Genomic DNA, 23,446 nt, shown 5'->3' with positions numbered 1-23,446 from the left:
GAAAGCACTCAATGAATTAACTTAGCCTCCCTGCTGAGTAGTTGCCACTTCACCCCTTAGGATGAACAGCCCCGAGTGGCCCAACTTCCCTACCCAAGCCACAGTGGCAAGGTGGCAGCTCCAGGTGGGGAAGATGCACAAAGATTCCGGGAAGCTCATCCTCATGGGTGCCAGAGCCAAGAGTAGTCTCCCTGGCCACTGGAACCCCACTGGTCCCTGGGCCACAGATTCAGCTGGAAGGGAGAGATGGGGGAGCCACCATTTTGTCCCATCTCCTGCCCCTTTCCAGATTCAAGGTACAGGGAAGACTAGCAAAGAAGCTAGGGAGAGTCGGGAGGATGTTGAAGCTAATGCTTTGCCGTTCAGTCACAGGGGTGACTTCTTCATCGCCAGAAGTCACTGGCAACTGTGATGGAGTAGGAATTATTTCACCCACTTAAGTTTTTCCTCTCCTTAATAACAGACTGTAAGCTCTTGTGGACAGGATTGTTGTCCACCGTCTTTAGTATACTCTACCAGGTGCTTAGTACTAAGCGCTCAATAAATACCATTGATTGGTAAGCAAAATTGTAGGCTTTCCTCCAAGGCAGCCAATCACCTCTTCACTAGTCCCACAGAGTATATCTTAAGGCTCCGTAAAATTGACTTGGAGCTGTTCGATTTTATGGAAAAAAAAATTATCTTAAGTGAGGAATACGTACATGTGAAGTCAATTAGTCAGAATAGTCTCCTCTTGATTGTTCAGATGCTGGGTGACTTCATATCTCGAACAAAAGGTCGACAGGAGAAATGAAATGAAACTCAAACCTGTCCATTTTGACTTCAATAGCACTCTGGTAAAAAGTCAGTGGAGGAAGAGAAGGTGATGACTGAAAATAGTGTCCCAAATTGGCTTTGGAATTATCTCTAGATTTTGTTTATCCATTTTTCATGGTATTTCTTAAGTGCTTGCTATTGTGCCAAACTTCATTCTAAGCGCTGGGGTAGGTACAAGTTAATTAGATCAGACACCATCCTGTCCTGCATGGGGCTCCCAGTCCAAGTAGGAGGAAGAATAGGTATTAATCCCCATTTTACAGTTGAGGAAACTAAGGCATAGATAAATTAAATGACTTGCCCAAGGTCACACAGCATCGCCCAATATAACGGCCACAGAAATGCTCTAGAATGTAGGTCCTCTAGGTTGCTTGCTAACTAAAACTAGGCGGGGGGACGGCCCAATTCATATTACGTGGTGGAAGCCAAATTTGTTTTTGAGACCTTTATCACAAACCCCATAGAAGATTACAAAAATTCTTTATGGAACCGAGCCAAACCTGAGAATCTAGATCACTTGTATTTTTCTCTCTTCCCCTCAAACTACACTGGGGAATATTTCAACAGAATGAAAACAGCATTGGAGAAGGAGTCAGTGGAGCTCCTGAATGATTCGGGAGGCCAGCAACTATCTATGAAATGCTATCAGTCAACTGACAGATTGGTTCCTGAATCAAGGTCAGATTTCCTATTTTAACCAAAACTACCCAGAACTGGGCTCTCGGGCAATTACAGATAAAACAGCTACATTTATTTATAAATGAATCACAGAGGTTCACAATAGAATGGCCAAGTTCTATTCCGTCGGAAGGAAAATGGATGTGTCAACTCTGTGGTGACTCTCTTCCTTCTCACCCTCTCTACTTTCCTCCTCCCACACCCCACAGCTTTTCAGATGGTTTCTCTGCCCCCCCGTGGCTTCCCTGATAGTTTCCCGATTGTCCTCACCCTGATGCCTGCGCTGTAAAAGATGTTGTAAAGTCAAAAAACCAACGTGCTGCAAACAGAAACAGGGTGCAAATGTAACAGCCCAAGTGCCATTCATAGTCCCTTGAAACATCTTAAAATTAAGGACTGCATGCAAAATCTGCTCTATAATCCCCAAGAATCGTCCTTCTCTATTCACATCTGAACGTTACATTTTCTTTTCTCCCCTGTATGGGCTGATGGCTGGCCAAAGGCACGTTGTGCCATTTCATTGGCCAGTGACCACTGGATGCCCTCACAGCTGGCCCTGGCTTCCCCACGACTCTCCCTCTTCCCAGCCCTGTGGTTGGGGAAGACCAGCAGGAACCAAAGGCAGTTGGGCAAGACAGGGCCAGAGGCAGCAGCCACTGAATTTCAGCTCTTTCTGGAGCTCTGTGTTTCGTTCTCTCTCTCTTTCTTCCCCCGGGCCCCTTGCTACCATTTATGGAGACCAATGCCCGTTGCACCCCAGTGACACAAATTTTAATATTTTAATCGCAATGTGAATTTAATTGAATTGCAATTTACTCTACAGGCAGGTTAGAAGTAGAAAGCAGTCAGCTAATTCAGGATAGCATAGTAGAAATCCACGAAAGAAGGAAAAAAACCTCCTTTATTTATCTTAATTAGGTAAGCCAAAGCCAGCAAAATTAACACTCCAACTAGCCTTTAGTCATTTATATCAATTCAGCAGGAGAAGCTGGAACACAGGATAATATGAAACCTCCAGTGGGAGGATGGAAAAAAATGATTGAGGCTTCCTCCAATTCAGAATGCGCACCCCTGAGTTGCCATCTGAGTGAAAGGCCCTGGACTCCAAACTTTCTTCACACTCCATAACATATCCAATTCGGTACCATGCCCAGAAAAGTACTCAATACACAGAGCAGTTGAAGATGACGACTGAGAGAACAGCCCCAACAGTGTCCAAGATGCTAATCCCTGCCAATGTTTTCTAAGAAAAAAGTAATGAAATAGATATTCTACTCAAGTCCGAGGGGGGAAGGGGGGAATAGAGAAGGCAGAATTTTGAGGCACCTACCACCAGGAAGTCACTGTCATTTTCCACCACTTTGGTAGAAATACAATGGCTGTCCCCTCTGGGGGATTACTCAGCTACGCTGCCATAATTCTAGCCCTTGGACTTCCATTTGGCAGATGAGAAACAGTGTTTGTGCAAACCTTAAATACACTGAAAATAGCACCACTCAAAACTTTTTCTAGAAAATGTTCACATCTCCAAAGTAGAATCAGGGGCCAACTGTATCCAATATTTAAAGCCTGCAAGTACAGGCAGTGTTGTTGGTAATTATTCTAAGCAGGCAGGTGTTTCGGGGGGGAGCAAAGTGAGTCAGCACTGGGTCGACACTGACAGCAGAGCTTGGGTTTTGTTTGTTTTATTTTTGGCTCAAAGAAAACAATGCTTAGTATCCTTTTCCTTTTAGGACAACTGAGAAGTCCTTCATTGGATATTTAATAAACAGAAAACATTTCAAAATGCAGCTACATCACTTCTCTCAAACACCATGGAAAACCAGAGACAACTCAATAAAACCGTCAACTCTAACATCCTCAAAAAAAAATCCAATGTAATTCAATCATCTAAAATACATAGCTTTGTGGACCTCCTAGCTTATCAGAATGAACAAAATATCAGTTGGTGCATAAACATTCGTACAATGTTGAGAAACATCCTGATATTTTCAGCTGTCTACGCAATATGTTCTATTAATACAGTTGCTGCAATTAATGTTAAAAGTTAGTGGTAAAAATCTAAGGATTTTCTATTAGTTAAATATTATTCACTCAGCATATTAGAAATAATTCTAATTGGGCTTGAACAAAAATCCAACAAGAAAAAACAGGAACAGACACAGAAGAAAGGCATAACCTACAAAGAAAGAGCAAATAATAATAAACTGTCAAACCATTTTGGCTAGTTTTCCCCTAGGCTTTATTTATTGATGAAAAATTTGGCCCCAATCCACCCTCCTTTGTCAACTAACAATTTCCAGAAGCTATATACACAAAAGAGGCAGCCAAGATCATAACTTTTCAAAAAGCAACTAGAAAAATTAATTTTACCTGTAAATTGTTTTCTGTGACTCTGTTCCACCAAACCATATTGATGGGTACTCCTGATTTACACCTGTCAGCCAGGGAGCCAATAGGGTTCTTTGATTTTCGTGTCTTTGATCCCACCGGAACTAGCCTCTCCTCCAGCATCCCCAGTCGATACTTCCTTGGCTACGAAAAAGAAGGAGAAAAACCAGGCCACTCCTAACATCCCTCCGTCTTCGGCTAAGCTAAAATACCTAGCATTAGAGGACATCTGGATTGGTGGAATAGGAAACAATTTGCAAGTAAAATTCCTTGAAACCATTTCCTCCCCTTTTGCTTCTCTCCCCCAGCCCCAGCCCCACCATCTGCCGATCCTGACCGACGGTCTGAACAATCACACTGTGAAGCGCATCTGAGCTATATTAAGGAAAACTTTGTAAATGAATGTCAGACCTCAACTTTGTACTTCGACTCGGTCGCTGAGAGGCAGTGTGCACGGTAAATGCTGGGTGAAAATTTCTCCCCTAACATTTACCTTTTCTCAACCCATTAAGCAGAAATGGTTCTGGTGGAATAAGTACAAAGTAAAAGTGCAATAATTTCCAACCTACCAGCTCTTCCACCACCCCTCCCGGGCCTATATACCTTCAACCACTTCGTGTGGGAGAAGGGAATGTCACATAATTAAGAGGTCATGGCTTCTGGATAGAGAGTCAGATCCAAATGAATTTAAGGCCACGGTGAGCCAGGCAGTGATATGGTTCTCTAAGTCAAGCAACAAGGTAAAGAGAACTGAACCTCACCTTTTAAGAAGGCCCTTAAGAGCATGATTTTAAAGAAAATTAAAGAAAATTAAAAGGATTTCAGAGATTACACAGAAAGTAATCCAAACCTTCCACGCTGTTCCACTTGGAAATTTTTCGAGCAAAAATTACTAAAGCTACTCGCTCCCTTCGGGGAGAATGATGGTAATTCAGCCTGTGCATATTTAATCCTGGGATGATTGGTTACCACCATCAAGATCTATAAATATTCTTAATTGGAATAGTGATTTTTTTTTTACCAACAGCAGTAAATGTGGCACTTTGGGGAAAGGTTTTCCTGGAAAGCTGCTTGGGAAGGCGTTCAGCCACCTGCTTGATTGCAAGTGAGAGGGGTTTGCATTCTCTTAGGTTGTGATATCGGCAGGGTGGGTGTGTATGGTGGGGGGAGTTCGGCAGGTCGTACCCTGCTTAGTGTGGGTGAGGCCACCAAGCTTTCACCGTGGATTAAATGCTTATTCTTTCACTGTCCCTAATTTATCTGAGGCCAGGATCTATATAATGAGGATGCCTTTTCTGCAAAGGCTTCATTTCCCTAGTTCCAGAGCAGAAGTACCTTCTCAGTCATAAAATACACAACAAGAAAAGAAACTCCTCATCAGAGTTGGTGGTATCAACCGGATCCTGCATCGAGTGCCTTTTCAGACAGGAGCGAGGCTTTAAGACTCCCTACCTTGGCACTAAAGGACTTCCTGTTAACACAAAGCCTCAAGGATGGATTATAACAAAAATGGAAGTCATAGTCTTGGCGCTCATCAAGAGAAACAATCAGCTTAAGGCTAGACTCAGATGACTGGCTTCAAATTTGTTTCATTTAACCACGTCAACCTTGGAACAAGGGAGAAAAGGCCTTCAGGAGTGCTATTCTAGTAAAAAGGATTTTTTCACTGAGGCAGTGTCTGCTAGAATACTCTACTTTAAGGCCGAAAAAGTACCGAAAAAGTGCTGTCTAGGCCAACTCCTCTTGGCTACTGGAGCCGACAGCCAGAAAATATGCTGCTCTGTAGCAGCTCAGAACAAGATGAACAAAGGTCTGAAAATGCAGAATCCCAAGCAGGCGAAAGAAGTGGGACTATCCGAAGTGGATTCTATATCCTGAAAGGCAACAAAATTGAGTTCCTTGAAGGCAGGGACCATGTCTTTTTTTTTTCTTTGTATTCTCCCAAGGACGTAGGTCAGTGGTCTCTCTATAGTGAGCATTTAAATACTAAGGGATAGAGGTAGCTTGGAGTGACCTTACTCCAAAGTAGGAACTTGGGAGTTACTGGCAACAGAGCTCTGCATCTGTAACTCATGACACAGTACAAGCTGCACAGAAGGGATTGGGAATGATAACCTAACCTAATGCTAATTAAGGAACCCAATTCTCCCACTGAGGAAAAGGCACATTTGCATTGAGCTTTTATGGTTGTAATGTGGAGTTGTGCCCTATCCGTAACCCACCCGTCACTGTGTTCCACTGGATACCACTGGCCCGTCCACTCTACTGTAGCTGACCAAGCACCTTCTACCAAGCCTCCTCATAACCAAGTTCCAATCCAGTGTGGCTGGCAAAGGACCCTAAGGTTATGTCCTTCCTTAAGGGAAGGAGAGGCTAGGAACTGAATCCAGTTCTGCTAGATTAAATACAAGTGGAGAAAAACTAAATAAATAAGCCATCTGTTGCCTCTCCCAGCCTGAACATTTTAGCATAATAATAATAATAATAATAATAATGATGGTATTTCTAAAGTGCTTACTATGTGCCGAGCACTGTTCAAAGCGCTGGGATAGATACAAGGTGATCAGGCTGTCCCACGTGGGGCTCACAGACTTAATCCCCATTTTACAGATGAGGTAACTGACACACAGGGAAATTAAGTGACTTGCCCAAAGACACACAGCTGACAAGTGGCAGAGCCAGGATTAGAATTCATGATCTCTGACTCCCAAACCAGTGCTCTTTCCACTAAGCCACGGTGCTTCTCTAACAGCCACCATTAGCGTAGCTTAGTGCAACATTATCAGCATACAACATGAGGACTTACTGATTATGATATTTTAAGTTAACTTTTTACGTCACTAAACTTAGTAGAGGTTCTCGCTTTAGAATCAAGGTACGCCAACAATTACTCTAACAACAAAGCGATGTTAAAAAGTATGAGCCTTACTGTGAGTATTTCTGGAAATTTGAATAATCCCTAAAAAAACCTCAGTGGAGGAATTTTAAATAAAAAAATTACCATTTTTCTCCCCCATCAAGGCCAAACTATGTTTCAACTTTGGTTAAACAATAACCAATCAATGATATTTACTGAGTGTTTACTCTGTGCAGAGCACTGTACTAAGTGCTCGAGAGAGTACAATACAACAGAGGTGGTAGACATGTTCCCCATACATAAGAGCTTAGTCTACCAGGGGAGACAGGCATATATATACATATATAAATTCATAAGTGCTGTGGGCAGATATCGTAGGCTTAAAGGGTGCAGATTTAAGTGCAAAGGAAACATGGAAGGGAGAGGGAGTAGGGCAAAAGAGGGCTTATTCAGGGAAGGACTCAGAGGAGATGTGACAAATATATTCTGCTTTAAAGTCAATTATATTTATATGTAATAATAATATTGATGGCATTTGTTAAACGTTTACTATTTGCCAAGGACTGCTCTGAGCGCTGGGGTAGATACAAGGTAATCAGGTTGTCCCACGTGGGGTTCACAGTCTTAATCTTCATTTTACAGATGAGGTAACTGAGGCACGGAGAAGTGAAGTGACTTGCTCAAAATCACGCAGCTGATAAGTGGCAGAGCCGGGATTAGAACCCACAACCTCTGACTCTCAAGCCCGAGCTCTTGCCATTAAGCCAGACTGCTTCTTTACACACATACACAAAATTATATTCACACACACATGCACGTATATATAAAATATACACACACATACACACTTTACAGACTATATTTTTTAAATTTGGCTTTCAAAGAAACTTGATAGATCAGTAGCAAAATTGGCCATGCCGATTACAATGCCTCTCCCTTCTCACCCCTTTGACAATTTATTTATTGACAAACATCAAAACCATCAGGTGTGAACTCCCAAAACCTCTCCCTTCATATCTGCTCTCTCATCATTCTCATCCCTTTCTGATGTAATTTTAGGGTCTTACAATCTTCGGCTAGAGTGTAAAATCCTTTAGGGCAGGTATCCAGTCTAATGATTCTACTGTATTTTCCCAAAAGCTGAGTACAGTGCTCTGCACACTCTGCGTGCTCAATACTATTACTTGATTAAAGAAAAGAACCACATCATATCTCATTTTTAAGGATAAAAAAGGAGGAAAAAATAATCTCAAAAAACTGCATTCTTTTCTGAAATACCAGGAAGTTTTTCTCCAGTGCTGATCATTAGAAAAGGATTTAAATGTCTAATATTACTTCTTAAGCTTTCAGATATTTAGCAAAACCAGTTGGAGAGCTAAATGTTTGCAAAGAACCAACTCAGACGTCTTCACGCAGATGAGATCTCTATTTCCCTACCATCTTTCATTTGGGTAACGAAATTAAAAGAGCCTCCCCTGTTCTCAACAGTAATAAGTCACGTTGCAGTCATCGTGCAAAGTAGAAAACTATATAATCACATAGTTAGACTTGGACATGAAATTACGCTCTTCTTATCTTCAAGGTGCTGTGAATACCAATGAATTTCTGATACATCAGAACGCAAGTCCTCCAAATCAGTGTTTTGAAGCACGATTGATAATAATGAATGAGGTAACTTAGCCGTACATACTGCCTGCTGCAGCACGGGCTTTGGAGTGAGAGGTCATGGGTTCGAACCCCGGCTCTGCCACTTGTCAGCTGTGTGACTTTAGGCAAGTCACTTAACTTCTCGGTGCCTCAGTTCCCTCATCTGTAAAATGGGGATTAAGACTGTGAGCCCCACGTGGGACAACCTGATTCCCTTGTGTCTACCCCAGCGCTTAGAACAGTGCTCGGCACATAGTAAGCGCTTAACAAATACCAACATTATTATTATTATTATTTCCTCATCTGTAAAAGGAGGATTAAATACTTGTTTTCTCTCTCTCTCTCCCCACTGAGACTTTGAACTCCGTGTGGGTCACAGATTTGATTACCTTGGATCTGCCCCAGCGCTTAGTATAGTGCCTGGCACATAGTAAGAGCTTAATGAACAAGTACCACAATTATTATTATTATTACAGTTTTAAAAAACTTCATTTTACTCTAAGCAAAACTCACGTCTGGACTAAAACGGAGACACCTGATACAAGGTGACTCTAGTTCTATTCCTTATCTACAGGAACCACAACCGCCACTTTCCGTGAGTGGTTTTGTACTGGAAGTAAATGCAGCCAGTTTATGGGTGGGAATACCACGGAATCAGGGGAATTGAGACATTTCTGTGGGCAATTCCACATCAGAGAAAGGGACGTGAAATTAGTTGGTGCAAATGGAAAGTGATTCGCGCCTGGGGACAACCCCGAATCTAATTCGCAGGACAGAGAAAGATAGACCAAGACTAGAAGATGAAATGCCATCTAGGAGAAAATGGTCTTTTATAATTCATATAGAGAAGCAGCGAGGCCTAGTGGACAGAGCATGGGCCTGGGAGTCAGAAGGGCCTGGATTCTAATCCCGGCTCCGCCACTTGTCTGCAGTGTGAGCTTGGGCAAGTCACTTCCCTTCTCTGGGCCTCCGTTCCCTCATCTGTAAAATGAGGATTAAGACTATGAGCTCCATGTGGGACATGGACTGTAGTAGTCTGTATCTATCCCAGGGAATAGGTCTGTGCCTGGCACAAAGTGCATAAATACCATACGGAAAAATAAACAGACACTTGAGAATTATGATAACTTTAGAAAACAAATTATAGCCGGGGCTTTGTCTTCAAGCAAAGGACCCGTTTTTAATGCAATTGTGACAACCCCGAATCAACTCAAGCCACTTCTCACCATTAGAGTGGGACCCTGCTAGCTTTTATCAATTGTTTCCATACAGTACAACTTCCACATTAAAGAACAAAGTATTCTCAAAGTTCCTGAATCCTGGCCTGCCTACAACCCAAAACTGACCCCTCATCTCTGGGCTTTTCATTACAAAAGATGTTAAAACCTTTTGATATTTTATATGAGCCTAACATTTCCTTGGGGATCTGTGTTTGCTTCTACTTTAAGAGAACATGTCATGTTAAATGTTTTTAGTCAAGCTCATCTTTTAAGGAGATTTTTACCTATAACTTTGTCCTAAAGCTATATAAAACACTATTTCATGGAAGCAGTAAGGCCTAGAGGAGAGAGCAAGGGCCTGGGAGTCAGAGGACCTGGGTTCTAATTCTGACTTTATCTAACTGACTTTATCTAATGGGCAATCTTGGGCAAGTCACTTAACTTCTCTGAACCTCAGTTCCCTCACCTGCAAAATGAGGCCTCCATACCTGTTCTCACTTCTGCTTAGACTGTGAACCCAAGCAGAGGCTGATTATCTTATATCTACCCCAGGGCTTAGTACAGTTCTTGGCACGTGGTGTGCACTTAAATATAACAATTAATAGTAGTACTTCACCTTACCAAATGGTGACTATTTAAATGAACGACTGCAGCTTGGTAGGCACAGGTGACTTTTTGGCCACTAGTCAGGTCACCGTTGGCAACCACCTGCGGCTCCCAGTGGATGGAAAACCACTGCAGATAAAAAGAGAAAACACTGCCCATCCAGGCGACTTTGGAGGCATAGCCCAGCCTGGCCTTCCTCTTCCAGGACTAATATTCCAGGTGTGAAAACACTACAGAGCTGGTCTCACAAACTACTGTGGCCTAGCTCATGTTTCCTGGCAGAATCTGCTCCCTTCAAGTCCACACACAGCCCCAGACTTCAGTAAAAACTCCAGGACAACTCCACAGGGGAGACTCCTTGGTGCCCTCTGACGTGTAGCATAAATACGGTACTTGCAAACCTCATTTTAAAGAACAGCATGCTCTCCCACAGAACGAGTTTGCAGTCTTCTCACTTCCTCTATCTTAAATTGAAAAATCTCCCTTCAAAGCTTGACTTGTACTAATATATCTGGAATTACCTAAAGTTATAAAAGTTTTCCATCCTTTGGAGACTCTTTCCTTGTTGGCAGGGAACGTAAAAGAGACACTAAGAGTCAACAGGGTTCCTGGTTGTTCGACAGGAATTCCTCCAGCACCCGACCCGGACAAAAAGAGAAGATTCCAGAAGGAACAAAATGAAAAGCCCATCTATCTTTATGCTAGCAAACACACTGCCCCAATGTCACTTTGAAGGATTTCTCGGTTCAGCCATCAGTTTACAGAAAACTATACAGTGATGTGCAACTCAAGGGAGGGGACATGACCATCAGGAGGTGGGTTGCCAAAGGAAAAGAATCTCGAGGTTATGCAATCCGCCAAACCAAGAACTTTTATACATCGTTCAACTTGGTTGCATGGGCCTCCACAAACTACCACGGCACCTCTGAAAAATTACAGTGGCTCCAGCCTCATCACTGACGAAGAAGGAATCCTGTAGAGGTGGCAATAACCTTTCAAAATTCTCCTCCACCCACCTCTACTATTGAAGATAATAAGGTCTGGCAAAAAACATAGAAAACCTACCAAGAGGCAAAGATCTGGCACTTGTCCCAGCTCTGAGGAAGTCATCCCGGCTGTCAGAAGCCATGAAAAACGACAAAAACATCAAGCCCCGATAGCTTCCCCACGGTGGCCGAGAGACGTGGAGGGACACACTGCTCAAAACACTTACACAAGCTTTTCCTTAACAGAACAGAGGATGCGCCGCAAGATCTTCTTGATCACTGTCTTCAAGAAGAAAGGTGAGACTTCAGATTGCAGCAACTAGCAAGGCTACTGGCTACTCCATTGCTGACAAGATCTTAATCCAAGTCCTTATGGAGTTGCTATTGGGACTTACAGCTACTGGGACTATCACGGACCACGCTCTTCTGGGCCACACTGTGGGGCAGACGGATGTGACTGTTCATCGGGTACAGAAGGAGCAGAGAAAGTTGCACCAAGATCTCGCTACAGCTTTTGCAGACTGCCCTCACGTGTTCTGAACTCCGAGAGGGCCCATCACCGCAACACCACTGCCTGTGTGTCTCATCTACTCCCCGTCGTCCACAGGGCAAAAGCAGGGATGTGTTGGGGGCGGGGTTCTGTTCAGCTTATTCTAGGAAGCCACGCTACGGGCCAAAACAAAGAACCTAGGCGTCAGCATTAGACTATGCTTCTGTCCCTCTGGGAAATTCTTCTAAGTCCGCAGACTACAAGCATCATCCAAACACTGGAGATGGCTATTCAAGAACTGCAGTATACAGGTGACTAGAGGGACAACCTAAATGACATGCAGGTGAAGAAAGCAACACAGGGACAACCTACACGTACCCCAAGATCTGCGTTGGCATTGCATGCGGAGCTCAACCTCAAAATAGACATGGACGAGAAAGTTAAAAAAATAAAACTGAGAAAGCCAGCACACCTTTGCAAGACCATGTAACAGACTGTGGCCTTAGAACCACAGTCAATCTCCCGGCACTGAAGTTACGTTGGTCTCAGTAGAGTCAAAAGGGCTGGAGAGGAGAATGGATGATCAGAGGATATTCAAATGGCTGCACTGCAGTGGCCCGAAACTGGTCACCAAAAGCATGGGCGACAGAAAAAATACAGTAAAACAAAGCCTCAGCAGACAATACTGCATCTGAGCTGAAAACTGGGAGACAACTTTGGTTAGACAGTCCGACCTGAGACGACAAAGAAAGCAGCAGCTGAATCTGAGCAGAAGCTTCAAGACGACCACGGAGCAAAGAACCGAGAGCAAAACTGGCCTCAAGCAAACAAACAAGGCAGAGAGCAAAGGATAATCTTGGCGTGGGGATGGGTGGGTTTGGAAGTGTGGGTCCTGAGGGGTCTTTTCAGCTAAATACACAAATAAATACACAGTCTTCCAGTCAGTGGCCATTTCAAGTAGGAAGAATAAATATACACACCCACAAAGTCTAGGTATCTATCTATTGTAGCAAGTGTAAGCTTCCCTCCTCTGCCCCACCTCCACGGAAAGTTGCTAGGACGGCTCTTTCCCCTGACAGTCTCAGCAGACCTCCAGGAGAGGAAATTTAAATTTGAAGACATATTACTGGATCAGCCCTCCAGCAGCAATAAAATCTCCAGGACCTAATTCTCGAAAAAATCACCTGCCCATCTCCCTTAGCATCCAGTTCTACCCCAAGCGCTGATTACTACCCACCGCACACCAGTCCTCTCTCCGCCAAACCCTTCCCCAAGCCTGGGATCTGAGCAGATGGAGGAGTAAATTCTAGTAAGCTGCACCTGGATATCTCGAGCCAAACAGCAAGATCCAGCATCAAGTTAGCAAATCTCTTTACATTTGCTATTGGCTGTAGGTTTCTTTTCTAGAGTGAGAAAAATGTAGGTCACTGTACCAAGATAGCACAGACTCTGATATTCTCCAAGAGCTAAAGAAAAGGGATAATGCAAGTTGCAAGGCTAGGATTCAAATGGGCCTGAAATGGGATTTCAAAAATAAGCTTATTATAAGCTTATATGAAGATTTGGAAGTTTACACAGATCCTTAAGGTACACTTAAGGAGCTTTCCTTGTTAAAAATCAAAAAGGATGTATGATTTCAATTAGACTAGTTTTAGCTAAAATTTAATACAACCAGATAAACTAAAACTGTGGTTTCTTGTTCACCGAAATGTACTTAGTGTTTTCCTAACTAACTTTATAATTTCACAGGGACAAAATAATTTTGGGGAATTTCAAATCAATCTTCAAAGAGGTGGCAAGAAGTCAATAAAGTTCCTTATGCTATTTTCAGCTGCTTTAACTATTTTAGATTAAATTGAATGTTCTTAGTTCATGAGAAAAGTTGTTTAAGGTGATCAAATTGATTGTTCAAAAGATTCTCTTTCAAGGAAACAAAAAAAAAAGACCCACAGATTACTTTGCTACCATGAAAGCTTAAGACTCAGGAATCACCTTTTGGTATCAGAACCCTGGGACTTTTAAGAACTGGAGCAGGATCTCTGAAACTCAGACAAAACTACCCGTCAAAAACACTGAAGAGATACATTCATGTCTGCACTAAGACTAGGTCACATCTTCTGCATAAAGTCGATCCTTCATGATATAAATTTAAATATTACCCTGAAGGACTTGAAGAGGTAAGAGATAGGCTAAATGGCAGCTAAAAAGTAATCGATGCTCAGTCCTACATTCTAATTCTATCTGTTCCTCACAAAGATGTAAAAAAGAAATTCAACACACAGAATAGATTATGTGGTGGAAGAAAGAGAAAGAGGAGAGGCAAGAAGAAGAATGATGTTCACGAAAAAGCCCATCCCCCTTTGAATGAATGCCGCTGTACATTTCTCTTCAGGGCATTTCAGATTTGACTACCAAGTTTCAAAATCCACCACTTCTCTGGAAGATTTCAATTCTACTTATCTGGGCAGAGAGCTAAGAGTCACCTACCTTCCTCCTCTGAGAGATGCTGAGGGCCCCAAAGTCATTAAATAAGGACGAAGCAGGTGAACTTAGAGGATCTGAAAAACAAGGGATAGGAAGGTATCTTTCTTCTGTTTTTACAGGGCCATTTACATACACCCCAGTGGTCAATAAAGTATGGTTTGACAATTTGGGAAAGCGGTACTTTAAAATGTCTCCCTGGGGTTCACTCACCACAAATTTAAAAGTTTCTCCAATTTAGAACATAAAACTAAGTATGCAAACACTTGGGAAAATATGGTATGTCAAGCACATTTTAGTTTTATGGTTTGTGTAGAACACTCAAGTGTTACCAACAGATATCACAGCCGTTCAAATGAACAGGTAATGGTAAAGGTCTAGGGGAGCTGATGGAAAGAGAAGGCAAGGAGACGACAGCTTCTCTGTAAGGTTGTTGGACATACTTTCTATTAAAGTGAGTGTCATATGATTACACATCTTATTCATCTCAATTTCTGCACACATCTCCTCAATATGTAGAACTCCATACCTTTCCTGAAGGCATCTACTTTAGCTCCTATTGGAGCCCACCAAAAATTTGGTATTTCTGCCAGAAGGTCAGGAGAGAATACTTCAGGGAATGATACGTGCTCGCTCCCAATCCCTGGGATCTGCTCGCCCAGAATGTCCGAACCATCGGATTCCCAGGAAGGCCAAAAATTGGATGCCACAAAACTCAGAAAACAGGAATTCGTTAGACTGTTGCAAACTTCTACTTTTCTGGGGACAGAAGTTTCAGAAAACTGCAATCTTAATCTCCATTTCTCATACTAAGAGTTACTTTTAGAAATGTTAAATTATTAATACAAAGAGAATAAAACACTCATGACTAAGGAAAAAAAGGAGAGAAAATGAGAGGCACTGTGAGTTTACATTTCAAGTAAAGGCACATATTTTTAAAGTTTAAACATGACTCGATTTCACAAGATCTCGATACCACTAATTCTTGGAAGAAACAAAAAGTAAAACTTAAGCCATGTACCTGGGATCTGATAAAATATCCCATAGTTAATTAGGCTATTCTCACTTAATTTACTCAGTATTTGGAGTTCGCTCCAATTTGTATTGGGAAAAAAATGGTAAGGTTTGTTATGATTTAGGGATTTGGAAAGAACCATTGACTTTCTATAGCAAACACCACTGAAATGAACTTTTAACACAGGTCTGCTTCACTAACGACACTCCTAAAATTATTTCACTCACCAATGACCATCCTTTCAAAGAAGTTTAAGTTCCCATCAAATATACATTACTCGAATGTGGGCGGGAGGCTCTTACCATGGCTTGCATATGACTTGGCACTGTCATTAAGAAGGCTTGGGGAACTGCTGCTATTAGTCATCCTCTAGAAAGCAAGAGTATAAAGAGGGCATGTGTTAGGCAAAGACAGTAGGGACTCGGAGATGAGGATTGAAGAGACTGATAGAAAGGAATATCACAATTCAAGTAAAACGAAAAGTCCCGTGGGAGTTGGAGATTTTTGCATGCTTATTCGTGTATTTGCAGCTGTAAACTATTCTGCATGAATAAAATAATTCATGTGCAAAGAATATTGTGCTTAGCATCACGTTGAAGCATGTTAACTACCAGAGAACCCGGTATATTCTCAGCCCCATCTGTGGTTGCACATTCTTTTGCAACAGTGAGAAAAACACTAATAAACACTGCTTCGTAGAAACTCTCCAAGAAAGCATCAAATACTTCCCTTAGTATAAACTTTCAGATTTCAACCTTAGCAATATGGAACGTTTTTAAAATATCTTCAGACTACCCACATTTAAAAAAAAAAAATTTAAACTCCTGTAATGATTCAAGAAAACACAAAGGACACCACCAAGGTTCTTTATTTATCACAAGCCATGACATCCATCTCCAAGAACATGGCATAAAAACTGAAATCAGACTGCTGTGTTGTTTTTTGTCTGGTTGTTTTTTTTTTAAAGAGTTGGATACTATTTCTTCTCAGTCACTTAAGAGGGGGAGAATAAAGCCGTAAGATTTTTCCGAAGATTCCTTAAATTATGGCATTTGAAATATCCCCTAAACATCTTTTGTTTCTAGTCTCAGACTGCCAGTTTTCTTCTTTTAAAATCAGGATATTTCCCAATTGGGTTCCCGTAAATTAAATTTATTTAGGTGGAAGGAGAGGCATTGTGGCCTCCCGGAAACAGCACAAGCCTGGGAGTAAAATAATTTGGATTCTAATCCCGGCTCCACTACTTGCTTGCTATATGCCCTTGGGCAAGTCATTTAACTGTGCCTCAGTTTTGTAGGGTTCAAAATTGTTTTCCCATTTAGACTGTGACCCCCATGTAAGACAGGGACTGTGTCCAAAATGATTATCTTGTATCTCCACCCCGGAGCTTACTACAGTGCTTAGCACATGGCAAGCATTTAGGACCACAATTAGTATTACTACTATTACTAATAATAATAATAATGAGAAGCCTTTACTTCAACTCAGAAATCAATCTGCTAACTTTAGAAGTAGGAGACATGAAATCAGCATTTTTGGGACAACTGCACTACAGAACATGCGAGGTTACAAGACAAGCCTGAGACTGTTGATGATCAAGGCATGGCTATTCAAATCGATGTTAGAAAAGACAGTGCATCTTAATACGCACAGGTTACTCTTCTGCAATAGCTGCTCCCTGAATATGTGCACCTCTGAAAATTCCTCCTTTTTTTAAAATAAGCGCTTACTATGTGCCAGGCACTATACTAAGTGCTGGGGTACTTACATGGACGTAGTCCATGTCCCACATGAGGTTCATATTCTTAATCCCTATTTTACAGCTGAGGTAACTGAGGCACAGGGAAATGAAGTGACTTGCACAAGACCACACAACAGACAAGAGGCGGGGCCAGCATTAGAATCCAGGGCCTTTGATTCCCAGGCCTGTGTTCTTTCCACTAGGCCATGCTGCTTCTCGTATTTAATATAACATTAGGTAAAGAGACTAATTCAGGGGAGGCTTCACAAAGTATTGACAGCACCAGAGGAGAGAAGTTCTATTAACTAACACAAAAGCCTTAATACACACCAGATTCCAACAACATCCTCGATTTTGATGACTATATCCTATACACACTGAGTTTTCTGGGGGGTTTTAATGGCATTTAAGGGCTTTCTCTGCGTCAAAGCCCTATGCTACAAGGTGATCATCAGATCAGGGTTCAGAATTGGAGAAAAAGTGAAAGCAGGTATTTTATCCCTATTTTACAAATGAAGAAACTGAGGTCCCAAGAAGTTAAGTGACTTGCTCAAGGTCACCCAGCAGGTCAGTGGCAGGGGTAGAATTAGAACCTGAGTCCTCTGACTCCCCATTCCACTAGACCATGTTGCCTCTCAACTGTATGCTTTGCACTGTTAAACTTAGACTAATGTGTGGTAACTCATATTATTACATTGGTGGGTAGAAATAAAAGAGGACCCAAGAAAACATGAGACATGTTGCAGGAAGACTACTTTGCAATATGGCCTAGTGAATAGAGCACGGGCCTGGGAGTCAGAAGGAGCTGGGTTCTAATCCCAGCTCCGCCACTTGTCTGCTGTGTGACCTTGGGCAAGTCATTTCACTTTTCTCTGCCTCAGTTACCTCATCTGGAAAATGGGGATGAAGACTATGTCCACCCTGATTATCTAGCCCAGCACTTAGAACAGTGCTTGACACATAGCAAGCACTTAAATGCCATCATCGTTATTATTTCTGTGGTTACAACTTTCTCAAGCTCCAGGCAGGGGGTACTCAATAAGCTTTGGTGGTTGGACCAAACACGAATTATGTTACCTGCATCATGGGATACTTGGCTTCTGCAGGACTTCCAAATCCATTGACTCCAATAAAGCTGGTGCTGAAGTACGAATCGGTGAGACTGCTATCCGCTAACGCACCTCCGTCTACTCCAGGAACTGGAAGAAGGAAATTTAATTTCTAGTTTTATGTTTGTACTTATTGACAACTTGCTGCTTCTTCCCCAAGACCGCAATAAGTGATCGTGAGGCATTTCGACTGATGGGGAGCATTATTCATACCTACACCTAGACGTGAATAACCTGCAGCTCGAGACGGTTCGGTCTCGATACGTTGCCAGTTATCCAGCATTGAAATGGTACCTTATACACATTTTTGTGTCTTGTACAAGCAGCTTATCAATCAACAGTATTTACTGAGTGCTTACTTATGTGCAGAACGCTGTTCTAAAAGCTTGGGAGAGTACAAGAGAAATTAGTAGACATTCCCTGCCCATAATGAGCTTAAGAGGCATCTAAGGAACAGGATCAAGACACTTCGGCTATCTCCTCCAGAAGAAAATCCATGAACATTCAAGGTTAATTCAAAGATTACCAATACAAAATTACAGAATCAAACTTTTACAGAAAAAAAGGCCAAATTAACTGCTCCCTCATTTATGAATAAAATACTGAAGTGGGTGTATTTTACGGCATCTTTGCTGAGAATTCTTTTCTAATCGATCTCAGGATATAAAGTTGTTTGGTATGCATACATCAAATCTGGTTTAGAACAGCCTCCTCACTGTCGTGGATTCTTCAAAAGGAACCAAATTTTTTGGAAAACATTCTCAAAAGCCTATGTGAAGATTCAGACTTTGAACAGATGAACTGGTCGTTGGGAAGAGGTTTAGCATTGTTTTAGCTAACTAAATTAAAAGCGAAGCTTTAGAACTTAAAACAACCATGAATTTCCAGCACTTCCATTTTGCCCTAGTTAACCCACAAGGTAAACAACTACCAATAAAATTGAAGAAGCAAACGTGGGTTGTCTCCAGCTGGCCCAGGGATTTATTTTGGAAGGGCCAGTGAACAGATACACAGTTAGTGTCCCTGTCTTTCCCATCTCATTTATCTGACCAAAGTAGTGGAGTGAAACTGTCTTCCACATATATTCATTTTTACTAAAATTTCTTAGGACTGGGCTAATTGGTTTTCTGTGGTTTGACCTCCTCTGATCCACTCTTTAGTGGAGGAGCTGGCCCATCCAATTTGCCATCCCTGACCTAAGGAGAGCATGATGTGGGTTTTTCAGAGTTGGGAGAAAACTGGGTCACAAATTTTGTGTTCCCTGATTTCTGCTCAGCAGCTAACACTATTAGTTGAGGCCAACACCACTGAGCATCTTCTGTGGGTACGGCACGGAATTAAGGGCTGAAGAAATTAACTAAAGCCACAGAGGCAGGGCTCCTGGACCTTGAGGAACTTACAATCTAAATGGGGAGACAAGCAAACACCAGAACAGGTTCAATTAGAGAAAGAACAAGGGCATAAACTTCAGAAATCTACTAGTCAGAGACCCCCCCCCCCAAAAAAAAATGTTGGGGGCTTTTTTTTTTGGAGGGGGGTTTATTTTTATTTGTTCATTCTTGGCCCTCATCTATGGGGACTACCATCCGTCATCTTCTTGGATAGAGCCCCACGACTAATTCTGTCACCCTGGTTCAGACACTCCTCAGACCGCCCCGTTAGACAAGAACGTGATTTAGCTCCAGCCCCTTGCTTACGCTGTTCCCTATCTGAAACTCCCTCTCCCAGTTCTCATCTGCTGATTCAACCCTTCCCACTTTCAAAACCCCCTTAAAATATCACCTCCTCTAATAAGCATTCCCCAAAACTGTCTAGTGGCTTCCGAGTTCTCAGGGGATAGAGATTCCACAATCTCTTTTGGTGACCCATCTCAGTGTTTCACCACTTAATGGTCAAGTTCCTCTTTGTGCCCAACCGATATCTCCCCTGCTTTCATTTAAACCTATGTCGGCCCTCTGGGGCTATGGAGACCAACTAATCGGCAGAGAAGGAGCGGGGTTCAGTAGAAAGAGCACGGGCCCGGGAGTCAGAGGACCCGGGTTCTAATCTCAGATCGGCCATGTGTCTGCTGTGTGACCTTGGGCAAGTCGCTTCACTTCACTGTGCCTCAGTTACCTCATAACATGGGAAGTCGAACCTACTTCCTCCTACTTAGATCGTGAGCCCCATGTGGGACAGGGACTGTGTCTGGCCTGAATGACTTGTATCTACCCCGGGGCTTAGAACAATGCTTGGCACATAGTAAAGTACTATTATTATAGTTATTATAATTATTATTAGCATCCCCTCCATAAAAACCCCAAGCCCGTCTGAAGACATTTATTAGGTCATCCAACTCCAGTTTCTTCATTCTTTCCTCACAGGATCTACTTTCCAACCCTTTAACGCCTCTTTTTTAAACCCCCTCCAGTCGCTCTATATCCTTTTTAAAGTGTGGTGACCAAAAACATTGTTAAATCCTAGGGAAAGGATTAGGCCTGGATGACTCCTGTGGGTAACACTCCTGTTTTCACAAGCCCTTAATAACAACCCTACCCTACTGACTCACACTCAGCTTCTGGTCAACTCTGACCCCCAGACTTTTCTGCTGTTCCCACGCCCAGCTAATATCTCTCCTTCTGGGACCGTGTTGATTGTTCTTACCCCTTTACGTCGCAATTTCCACTTGCCCCTCCTCGAAAATATCTTCGTATGGAACAAAAAAAAACCCCCACACGCTTCTTCCCCATTCTCTCCATCACTCTGGATTTTGCTCTTGCCTTTAAAGGGCTGGCAGCCCTGTCCACTTCAGTAACTAGTGCAAACGTGATGAGCACACACTAGGAAATCTTTTATCCAGACACAATAAAGGTAGTGAGGAAAGGTAGCGAGGAGATCCAATCTTGGCCAATCCTTGGGGGAGATGTCTATCTCCCCCTCTAGACTCATGAGCTCCTAATAATAATAATGATGGTATTTACTAAGCACTATTGGCCAAGCACTGTACTAAATGCTGGGGAAGATACAAGACTGTGAGCCTGTTGTTGGGTAGGGATTGTTTCTACTTTGTTGCCGAGTTGTACTTTCCAAGCGCTTAGGACAGTGCTCTGCACATAGTAAGCGCTCAGTAAATACGGTCAAATGAATGAATACAAGACAATTGGGTTGGACTTAGTCCCTCTCCCACTTGGGGCTCAGCCTTAATCCCCATTTTAGGGGACACTGAAGTGAAGCCAAGTGACTTGCCCAAGGTCACCAGCAGTCGAGCGGCAGAGCCAGGACTGGAATCCAGGTCCTCCTACCTCCCAAGCCCGGGCTCTATCCACTAGGCCACGCGATGTGATGTCATTCAAAACAGCTCTCAATTTGAATCTGAGCCAATGATAAAGAATCCCTGAAAATTCACTGCCCAGGAGAAGTGGTTTATTCTCTTTCCTTTCCCGGGGAGGAGCTGCCTGAACACCACCGTCCCCACAGAGTATGGTGAGGAGGCAGAAGAAGAGCCACAGCTTTCCTTGTTTCATTTTTTTAATAGAATTTCAGTTGTTTTGGGGGTAATTTCCCCTACGGCAAAAATTAAAAATAAAAATACATGGGGAAATCCTTAAGCAACTGTAGATTTTTTTTTTCCTTTTCCCCTTTCCCTAAACCAACAAAATAAAATCCCGGGCACTGTTCCCGTACCCAAGGACTACCAAGATGATGGTGACCACCCCTGCCTGGAGGCGATCGAGTACAGGCCGCCACTCCCTGTCACCAGGCACACAGACAGCTACCCGTGGGTGAGCCAATCAAGCCGGTGTCAGGAACAGCACAGGATGGTAAGGCCAAAAAGATACAAACGGGTTCGGCCCTGAACAAATGTTCTGGTCTTCTCATCCTAGGGAGGCCAGAGGAGAGCTGGAGAAACACATGAAGGAGGGCAGCCAAAGTGATAGAGGGATTGGACCGACATTAGTAATAATAATAATAATGTTGGTATTTGTTAAGCGCTTACTATGTGCAGAGCACTGTTCTAAGCGCCGGGGTAGACACAGGGGAATCAGGTTGTCCCACGTGGGGCTCACAGTCTTAATCCCCACTTTACAGATGAGGGAACTGAGGCACAGAGAAGTGAAGTGACTTGCCCACTGTCACACAGCTGACACGTGGCCGAGCTGGGATTCGAACTCATGACCTCTGACTCCAAAGCCCGTGCTCTTTCCAATGAGCCATGCTAGTACTCGTCGGCCGGGAAAGATGAAGGCCAGGGGATGGCGTGAGTTAAAGGATGACACGGTTAGGGGAAAACACCAGATGGGCATTCACCATATCCCACACCACCAGGAAAAAGCAGCAAGACACTGTAACTCAGAGACGGTAAGATCCAAGGAAACAAAAAATAGTACTTTACACTGAAGGTGAGGATTGTAAACTCCTTGAGGGCAGGCAACTTGTCTTGCTCCTGATGCCCTCTCCCCAGTGCTTACTACACTGCCTGGCACCCAGTGGGCACTCAATAAATGCCACTGATTGATTCTCTATGGAATCTGTAACTACAAAAAGTTGTGCAGGCTGAAAATGTTAAGTAGATGCAGGTAAACGTATCTGACAATTTGGCTGTAGTTTTTGGACAAGCTGACGATAGTATTTATTATTTACATTAATGCCCATCTCCCCTCCTAGACCTTCAGCTCAATGAGGACAGAGAATGTGTCTTCCAACTCTGTTGTACTGTATGTTGGTATTTGTTAAGCGCTTACTATGTGCAGAGCACTGTTCTAAGCACTGGGGTAAACACAGGGGAATCAGGTTGTCCCACGTGGGGCTCACAGTCTTAATCCCCATTTTACAGATGAGGGAACTGAGGCACAGAGAAGTTAAGTGACTCGCCCACAGTCACACAGCTGACAAGTGGCAGAGCTGGGATTCGAACTCATGAGCCCTGACTCCAAAGCCCATGCTCTTTCCACTGCGCCACGCTACTGTATCTGTCCCAACGCTTAGTACAGCGCTCTGCACAAGAAATACCACTGACAGACTGTCCAGAGAAAGTCAGGGGATTTAAGTGAAACACACCTAACCATTAGGATGGATGTCAAGGAGGGCAGGCATCATGTTGTTCTCTCAAGCCTCCTGTTGCCGCTATAGAAAACAAAATTTGGGGCTAGCTGGGTACGTGTCACCCAGGAGTGGCATTTCTTTTGCTTGTTGAGACTACTAACTAAAAATCAAAAGGCTCTGGATAGATCTTTCCCCTTGTTTGCCCTCCGCTACCCAATCTGCGCCCAGAAACATTAAAGAAACCTGTCTCAAAGTCACGTGGGTTACCTGCAGCACGTTTTTCACTCTTCCAAGGGGTGGCACATGGATTTAGTAATTTGTTCTAGCATCTCCTTAGATAGCCATACTAAGTTTACTGACCTGTCGTTACTATATTCAAGAATGCTT

The 23,446-nt window shown here is 42.9% G+C and overlaps 1 protein-coding gene across 3 annotated transcripts in view; it reads right to left on the bottom strand.

Moving 5' to 3' along the window:
• The window catches only part of PAN3 (poly(A) specific ribonuclease subunit PAN3), a 73,982-nt gene that overhangs the window by 47,020 nt on the left and 3,516 nt on the right, over nt 1-23,446 (bottom strand). For all 3 annotated transcript variants that reach the window (XM_029048465.2, XM_029048466.2, XM_029048464.2), the window contains exons 2-5: nt 18,006-18,127; nt 15,490-15,556; nt 14,179-14,249; nt 3,868-4,029 (exon numbers count right to left, since the gene is read on the bottom strand). In XM_029048465.2, coding sequence (XP_028904298.1) covers nt 3,868-4,029; nt 14,179-14,249; nt 15,490-15,556; nt 18,006-18,127 — 422 coding nt within the window. The remainder of the gene's footprint in view (nt 1-3,867; nt 4,030-14,178; nt 14,250-15,489; nt 15,557-18,005; nt 18,128-23,446) is intronic.

This window comes from Ornithorhynchus anatinus, chromosome 20 (assembly GCF_004115215.2).
Source record: "Ornithorhynchus anatinus isolate Pmale09 chromosome 20, mOrnAna1.pri.v4, whole genome shotgun sequence".
Taxonomy (NCBI): Eukaryota; Metazoa; Chordata; class Mammalia; order Monotremata; family Ornithorhynchidae; genus Ornithorhynchus; species Ornithorhynchus anatinus.
Note: the sequence above shows the minus strand (reverse complement) of the source record. Positions and strands in the feature narration are given on the sequence as shown.